This window comes from Orycteropus afer, unplaced genomic scaffold (assembly GCF_000298275.1).
Source record: "Orycteropus afer afer isolate SDZICR_OR568_19922 unplaced genomic scaffold, OryAfe1.0 scaffold00010, whole genome shotgun sequence".
Taxonomy (NCBI): domain Eukaryota; kingdom Metazoa; phylum Chordata; class Mammalia; order Tubulidentata; family Orycteropodidae; genus Orycteropus; species Orycteropus afer.
In genome coordinates this window covers 19,690,638-19,699,518 of record NW_006921597.1, presented here as the reverse complement: position 1 = coordinate 19,699,518, position 8,881 = coordinate 19,690,638, and the positions used below count along the sequence as shown (strand labels likewise).

General features: G+C 43.3%; 1 protein-coding gene across 1 annotated transcript in view; it reads right to left on the bottom strand.

Moving 5' to 3' along the window:
* Window positions 1-8,543, bottom strand: part of GNAT2 (G protein subunit alpha transducin 2) — a 13,131-nt gene extending 4,588 nt beyond the window's left edge. The window contains exons 1-4 of the mRNA XM_007949668.2: window positions 8,426-8,543; window positions 6,506-6,548; window positions 6,071-6,212; window positions 4,983-5,140 (exon numbers count right to left, since the gene is read on the bottom strand). Of these exons, the coding sequence (XP_007947859.1) occupies window positions 4,983-5,140; window positions 6,071-6,212; window positions 6,506-6,548; window positions 8,426-8,543 (461 nt within the window). The remainder of the gene's footprint in view (window positions 1-4,982; window positions 5,141-6,070; window positions 6,213-6,505; window positions 6,549-8,425) is intronic.
* Between the last annotated feature and the right edge of the window lie 338 nt (window positions 8,544-8,881).

Genomic DNA, 8,881 nt, shown 5'->3' with positions numbered 1-8,881 from the left:
GGGGAGCTGTTGCATTGTGGTAAATTGTGGTCAATGTCATGAGACAAAGTGTATGTGAACTGCTGTATGGAAAGTGAATTTGCTCTGTAAATTTTCCCCAAAATCACAATTTAAAAAAAAAAGACATGGAAGATGGAATGCAGGACAAGCCCATTTGAGGTGAGATTTGTCCCATTTAAATCAAGTCAGATAACTTTTCCTTGGGTTTGGCCTGACCACAAGCTTGTCCAGCCTCTTGACAGAGATGTAGTGTTTAAATGGGTGTCAAAGGTTCTATCAAGAGGCAGGAGTAGATTTTTAGGAACACCTGAACAAATGCCATGTGTGGACCTTACTTGTATCCTGAAGCAAATAGGGAGGCAAACATTTCAGATAACTGGGGAAATTTGAACACTGACTTCTACATTTGATGGTATTAAATTAATGTTTAGAAAGAGCCTGTGTTTTTTAGAAACAATGAAATATGTAGGATGAAATATATCTGGGACTGGCCTCAAAATAATCCAGGGGTGGATAGAAGTCAAATGAAACAAGAATGGCTGTGAGTTGAGTTGATAACTGTGTTAGCTAGATGATTGGTTATATTATTCTACTTTTATGTATGTTTGAAAATTACCACTAAAAATTTTTTTAAAGAACAGATGGAAGTCAGATGTGAAGTTAGATAACTAAGAAGAGAAGGGAAGGGAAATTAAGCATGCCTGTAGCATGCTAGGGATTTTCACATTTAAATTCTCATTTCATGCTCATAAGCCTTCAGGTTTTATATCTCCATTTTACAGATGAAGGAAAAATTCAGAAGACTTAAAAATAACTTGCCCAGAGTCAAGAAGCATTGTTTTGTAAAAAATATACAGCTTTGTGGTCAAACAGATGTGGAGTCAAATTTAGCCTCTGCCTCGTATCTATGACCTTGGGCTAGTTAATTAACTTCTCCAAGCCTAGGTTTTTCATCTGTAAAATGGAGCTAATAAATGGAACCTTGTGCAGATTAACTGAGATGGTGTATATTATGCACCTGACAGTGACAGGGCCTTTGTGAGTGTCCCAGCGATAGTAAATAATACTAAAAATTTAGGTGGTAGAACAGGGTTAAACCTAGGTCTGTTCCACTCCAAAGCCCATGCCTGTCCACTGTACCATGTTATCTGAGGTGGTGGTAGGTGCTTGACCCTGTGTGCAACAGAATGAAACACTGCCTGGTGCTGTGCCATCACAAGCCCATTGTTGAAGCCACTGTGTCAGTCCATCTTGTTGAGAATCTTACTCTTTTTCACTGACCCTCTACTTTACCAAGCATGATGTCCTTCTCCAGGGACTGAGCCCTCCTTATATCCAAAGTAAAAAAGACAAAGTTTCACCATCCTCACTTTTAAGAATCATTCTGGCTATACTGCTAACCAAGACAGATTTGTTCGTTCTTCTGACAATCCATGGTATTTTTAATATTCTTCACCAACACCATAATTCAAAGGCATCAATTATTCAATCTTCTGTACTCATTGTCCAGCTTTCACAAGCATTTGAGGTGACTGAAAAAATACCGTGGCTTGGACAAGGCACACCTTAGCCCTCAAAGTGATATCTTTTCCTTTTCAGCATTTTAAAGAGGTCTTCTGCAGCAGATTTCCCCAGTGCAATATGTCATATGATTTCTTGGCTGCTGCTTCCATGGGTGTTGATTGTAGATCCAAGTAAAATGAAATTGTTGACAACTTCAGTCTTTTCTCCATTTATCATGATGTTGCTTATTGGACCAGTTGTGAGGATTTTTGTTTTCTTCATGTTGATGTGGAATCCATATTGAAGGCTGTAGTCTTTGATCTTCATCAGTAAATGCTTCAAGTCCTCTTTCAACAAGCAAAGTTGTGTCATCTGCATATCACAGGTGGTTATTAAATATTCCTCCAAACCTGGTGCCACACTCTTCTTTGTATAGTCCAGCTTTTTGGGTTATTGCTCAGCCTGCAGATTGAATAAGTGTGGTGAAAAGATACTCCTGTCCTGATTTAAACCATGCAGTATCCCCTTATTCTGTTCAGACAACCTCCTTTTGGCCTAGGTTCCTCATGAGCACAATTAAGTGTTCTGGAATTCCCATTCTTCACAGTGTTGTCCATAATTTGTTATTATCCACACAGTCAAATTCTTTTACATGGTCAGTAAAACACAAGTAAACATCTTTCTGTATTGTTTGCTTTCAGCCAAGACCCATCTGATATCAGCAGTGATATCCTCTATTACATGTCCTCTTCTGAATCCAGCTTGCATTTCTGGAAGTTCTCTGTCAATATACTGCTGCAGCCATTTTTGAATTATCTTCTGCAAGATTTTACTTATGTGTGATATCAGTGATACTGTTCGATAATTTCCACATTCTGTTGGATCACCTTTCTTTTTAATGGGCACAAATATGGATCTTTTCCAATCAAGTGGCCAGGTAGCTGCCCTCCAAGTTTCTTGGCATAGATGAATGAGTGCTTCCAGCACTGTATCTGTTGTTGAAACATCTCAATGAATGTTTCATCAATTCCTGGAGCCTTGCTTTTTGCCAGTTCCCTCAGTGCACCTAGGACTTCTTCCTTCAGTACCAGCAGTTGTTGATCATATGCTACCTCTTGAAATGGTTGAACACTGACCAGTTCCTTTTAGTACAGTAACTTTGTGTATTCCTTCCATCTTCTTTTAATGCTTCCTGCATCATTCAATGTTTTGTCCATAGTAATCTTTCAGTATTGCAAGCCACGGCTTGAATTTTTTCTTCTGTTCTTTCAACTTGAGAGATGCTGAGTGTTCTGGTTACCTAGTGCTACTCTGACAAGAATAAACCACAAATGGGATGGCCTTAACAAACAAGTTTATTCTCTTACAGTTCAGGAGGGTAGAAGTCCAAGTTCCAAATGCCAGGCTCTAGGGGCTAGGTGAAAACCCCTTGACCTCTTGGGCTTCAGCTCTGCCTCTTGCTCCCGGCCCACTGAAGCTAGAGGCATCTCTTCACTCAGGCAGCTACTGGCTGCTGAGGCTAACAAGCCCAAGGTCGATAAATAAAAGGGCACAGTTCCGATGTTATAGCAAACCACACGGCAGGTCATTCATTCAAGTCCATTGAAAGTCCCAGGGTTAGCAGAGCATGGCAGGCTGCTGAACAATGACACAGCTACATGCAGGGTTCAAGCATGCCATAAGCTAGAGACCATTCCCAAAGCTATTTCTTACATATGGGAAGCAGACCACATACCCAAAGCAGCTACTCAGCTGCTCCAATAGATTTCACCGTGGAGTTAATTGCCAGTCTCACCATGGAGAATAACTACATTCAGCTGCCCAGCCACTCAACCAGGCCCAGCCAAGTTGACACACACACTTAACCACCACACTGAGCATGTTCTTTCCTTTTGGTTTTCTAACTCCAGGTTTTTGTACATTTGATTACAATACTTAACTTTGTCTTCTCCAGCTGCCCTTTGAAATCTTCTGTTTAGCTCTTTAGTTCTCCATTTCTTCTATTCTCTTTAGCTACTCTCCATTTAAGAGCAAGTTTTAGAGTCTCTCGTGACATCCGTGTTGGCCTTTCCTTTCTTTCCTGGGTTTTTAATGACCTTTTACTTTCTTCATATATGATGTCTTTGTCTTCCCGTTTCTTACCTGTCTTGGATCATTGGTCTTCAATGCGTTAAATCTGTTCGTGAGATGATCTCTAAATTCAGGTGGGATACACTCAAGGTTGAACTTTGGCTCTTGTGGACTTTCAGTTTTCTTCAGCTTCAAGTTGAACTTGCATATGAGCAGTTGATTTACTGTTTTCACACTCAGTGCCTGGCTTTGTTATGACTGATGATACTGAATTTCTCTAATGCCCTTTTCCACAAATGTAGTTGATTTGACTCCTTTGTAGTCTATCGGTGAGGTCTTTGTTTATAGTTGCCCTTTATATTGTTGAAAAAAAGTGTTTGCTATGAATAAATTATTCCTCTTGCAGAATTCCATCATGCAGTCTCCAGTGATGTATCTGTCACCAAGACCATATTTTCCAACTGATCCTTTTTTGTTTCCAACTTTTGCATTCCAATCACCAGTAATTATTAGTGCATCTTGATTGCATGTTGATCAATTTCAGACTGCAAAGTTGGTTTTAAAAAAAAACAAACCTTCAATTTCTTCATCTTCGGCATTCATGATTGGTGCATAAATTTGAATAATAGTTGTATCAACTGGCCTTCATTGTAGGTGTTTGGATATTACTCTATCATTTACAGTGTTGTATTTCAGATTAGATCTTGAAATGTTCTTTTTGATGATGAGTGTGACACAGTTCCCCTTCAGTTTGTTTATCCCTGGAATAGTATACCATGTGATTGTCCAATTCAAAATGGCCAATACTATTCCCTTTCATCTCACTAATGCCTAAGATATCTATCTGAGATAGGATAAAGTCTGTGTCCCTTTTTTTTTGGAACCAGCTTTGGTTCTTTCTTTTGTTTGCCCTTGCATTTTGTATGCCACCTGCCATGATTCCTTGTGAGTGAAGGAGACTTTTGTTACTGGGTAGTGGCCTAAGTAGAGCCTGAGTTACCAGCTAGAAATTTAGCCCTAAAAGGCCAACCATGGATTACATTATTCCTGGGAGAGAGTGTGGCAGAACTGCCAGAGTATCTTGGTTTTCATGGTTCTTAAAGGAGAGTCTTAAGTGAATAGTCTCGTTAAAGGGCTACTAGACAGAAATTTTGCATTGTCAGTTTTGTTAGCTGCAATCAGCCAGTGTAAGACAATACAGAGTGATGGGAACTGTGGCACATATCCCGATCTAAAGGCATTAAATTCAAAACATAGTAAAACATTGCTTAAGCATAACATAACAAAACAGCCTGAATTCATTCAGTCCATGGTCCTCAGCTTTCAACGTCTGAAATTACAGGCTCAGCAAATTTCTCCTGACAGGTTGCTTAAGCCTCATCCCACCCACTCCCCAGTCAGAATCTTACTATGATGCGGAGTCATTGAGCTGGTACTCTGCAGCTCTGTCGAAGCAGGCTTGCACTCCACTGTCTTTCCACAGCTTCCTGATAACCTCCACCAGCTCAGGAGGCATGGTGCCTTCCTCAGTGGAGTCAGCCAGGTTGTTGAGCTGTCTCCCATCATCCTGTAATGCAGAAACCTGACTGAGAACTACACAGGGGTAATGGCCATCCTGGAGGCTTCTGGGGGAATGGAAACCATAGTAACATTTTGCGTTGCTCCTAAAGCCTAAGATGGAGGCATTCTCCAGTGAAGATTCTACACTAAGAAAACATACTGGAGTTGTGCTCCTGAGATGTAGAGGGTGGCACTGTATCCAGCCCTGGGATGCCCAGCAGATGGCACAGGTCCCCAGTGCTTCCTCTCTGGTGTTCCTGTCTTCCATACACAGTCCAAAAGTGTTCCTCCACAAAACAGGGTCCTCTGCTCCAGGGGAGATTGAAGGCTTAAAGAGCAGACTGATCATGAAATAGAGAAGATGGAAGACAGGAACCCCTCACCTTTGTTCTCTCAATGATGCAAATCTAAGAAAAGGCCAATACTGGAACTAGGGATTTAGTTTATAAAAGTGCCATGGTCAGGGCACAGAGTCCACATAGAGTGGTAAAATAAGACAAAAAGCCAAAGGAAGCTGAGGGCAGTTATGTAAACATTTATTATAAAGGTATTGCTGCCGTTAGGTGCCCTGAGTCCATTTTTGACTCATAATGACCCCATGTGACAGAACAGAACTGCCTCATAAAGTTTTCTAGGCTGTAATCATAGGAACAGATCATCAGGTCTTTGCTCCCACAGAGCTGCTGGGCAGGTTTGAACTACCAACCTTCAGTTAGCAGCACTTAACTGTTGCATCACCAGGGCTCCTTTATTATAAAGGTAGGCGCTACTTGCTTCCTCAGGACTAAATAAAAAGACTTGAGCTCAGCAGGTGGGATTTCAGTTACACAAAACTTTTTCTAACCCATCTTTCCTCGCAGCTTGTTGGCCTCTGGTCTTTCTTTTCCGTAGCCCTTCCTGCTTCCACCCTCAACCACACATACCATTAACCACATACCGCATGGCTTGGTTCGGCATAGTCAATGCCCAGTGTGGACATGGCCCGGATGATAGCCAGGATGGACTGCAGCACATTCCCATAGATGATGGACTTGAACTCCAGGCATTCTTCTGGCGAATAGCCATCTTGGTGGATGATCCTGCAAGGGGCAGGCACCCAGCCCTCAGCTGGACCAGAGTAACTAGACCTAAGAGGTTGGGAGTCTGGGGATTTAATGCATCATAAAAACCCCATCTCTTGTCTTCCTATTGCTGTTCCAAGGTAGAAGGTAGGGCAAGGCAAGGGGCAAGCAGGTGAGGAGTATTGGGAATCAGATAGATACTTTATATTCATTACATTTGGGTTTCCTTAAGGTTAAAAAAAAACCTTTCACTCTCAGTACCACCCCTGCTTCATCCTGCCCTAGTCCGTTGGGGTTTTGTTCCTACTCACTTCATCTGTTTGACAATAGTGCTCTTTCCTGACTCTCCAGCACCTAAAGGGAAAAATGCTTATGTTTGAGATTTCCTTCAGCTCTCCCCAGCCCTCCAGTAGACGGCCCTTGAGAAGTCTTAGCCCTTGCTTGGTTGGGAGCTTTGTTAGAGCAGAACACAAGAATACCTACTGCCCTCAATTCCTCCCAGACTTGAGCTCAGACCTTTCAACCTGGATTCAGAGGAGTGTTTCTTGACCTTGGCACTACTGACACCTTGGACTGGATAATCCTGTTTGTGTAAGGGGTTGTTTTGTTCATTGTAGGATGTTTAGCATTTCTGACCTCTACCCACTAAAGGCGGGAGCTCTGGTAGCATAGTGGCTAGGACACTTGCCTGCTAACCAGACGGCTGGCGGTTCAAACCCACCAGCCACTCCTCGGAAGGAAGGTTGGGCAATCCTACTTCCGTAGTGATACTGCCTCAGAAACCCAAGGAGGGGTCGCTATGAGTCAGGGCCGACTCGACGGCACATAACAACAACAACAACAACCTACTAAAGGCTAGTAGCAGCCCCTCCAGTTGTGACAACCAAAATGTCTCCAGAAATTGTCAAGTGTCCCTGGAGGGGTCGGGGTGGGGAGAGGGGCAAAATTTCCTGCTGAGATAGATTCAGGGGAATTCCTTTAACACATTTCTCCTTTCTGCTCATTTCTGACTGAGGAGGGTGGTATTAGGTTAGGATTGGAGAGCGCTGGGATCATTTCAATAAAATACTACATTTTTATAGTTTTGACAGTTTCCTTTATTAACTCATTTGCACTCCACTTGCCTATAGAAAAACCTGTGTACCCTTCACCCTTCTTCCTCACAGTCTATTTCATTCTGATCCTTTGACCCCCTCCCACTTCACCTGTGCTGTTCCCTCTAAACTACTTACCCTGATCCTAGAAGAAAGCTGCTTAGGCTTAAGAGATCTCTCAGTGGCCCTGCCCTCTCTGTTTCCCGTTTCCTTTCCTGAGCTCCCTGGAGTCTGGGCCCAGCTTACGGAGATAAGCTCCTTCAGTGTGTCCCTAGGGGGTTGTGTCATAGATTAGCTGGAGAAAAAGAGGTGCTTCAGCCTGGTGCTTTGGTTCTAGGTTGATGGGCCTCTCCTACATGGAGCCCTTCTGTCCCAACTAACCTACATCTGTAGTACTGTTAGTGTTTTGTTTTTTCCCCCTAAGCCAGGTGTCCCAAACTCTTCCTCATCTTGCTTCTATTTACAGCCATGATCAATTTCACAGACTGATTGAGGCACTTTTCTTGGCACAGACCAGTGATCTGCTTAGGAGCTCATCAAGTTGGTGAACCTCCCGTCTGGCAAGAGCTTTAGAGGCAGCTTCTGAATAGAAAGCCAGGAAGGTACTGCTGTTGATGAAGACTCCATTCCTCCCCTCTCAGGGCTTCCTACTTCCAAAGTTTTTATTCCTCCACAAGCAAAGAAAAGGAACCGTAGAGCACTATTATGATGGGGCTTCTGAGTCCATTGGTGAGGGAAGGTCCTGTCCTCTTCTGATTCCTTCACTCAGAGTTCCCTGAGTCCACATGAGGTAAGTATCTGCAACCCAGAGCTCTTAGTATTTCTCAAGTGAGGAGGAGGTGTTGGGTTTGGTTAGGTTTGGAGATGGATGGGTTTATCCTGGCCCTTGCACTCTTCCCTATTTCTGGTTCAAGGAAGAGCACGAAAATTCCACAGTAGCTTTGGCATTCTGGATCACCTTGGGCTGCCTGTGCAGACCCCATATTAATTCAGCCTTAGAGCTCCCAGTCTTCTAGCCTGAGCCTGGATAGGGGAGAGGGAAAATGGACTACCACTCCTGGAACCCACCTACCATCCAGGATAAGCAGGAAGGAGCAGTGCCTCTCCTTCTCTTGCTCATCTTCCCATCTCGCTCACCCAGCAATAGCAGCTTGACGGTCTTGGCTTCCTTATCAGCATCCTCTTGCAGTTTCTTTTCTAGCTCCTTGGACCTCTTGGCCAGCTCTTTGTCCTCAGCGCTGATGCCACTCCCCATCCTCCTGCTGTCTCCTTGGCTGCTTCCTCTGGCACTTAAGCGTCTCTTCCAGAGTTTCCTATCTGTGAGATGGAAGACAAGGAAAAAATAAGTAAGGATGAAGTATCAGTTCCTTAGCCCTCCTGTGGGGTGGGATGAGGGAACAAGCTATGTACCCCTGACCAGTTTTTGTACCCTGAATACCTTGCCTGAGACTCCCTACCCCAACTGGAAACCTACTTCTTACCTAGGGGTTTTAGCATTTATAGTCGTCAGTGTGATGGGTTAAGCTAATTAAGAGCTCAGTATGACAAAGGGCAAAGACGCATATGCTTGTGTACCTAGGGAAACGATCTGCT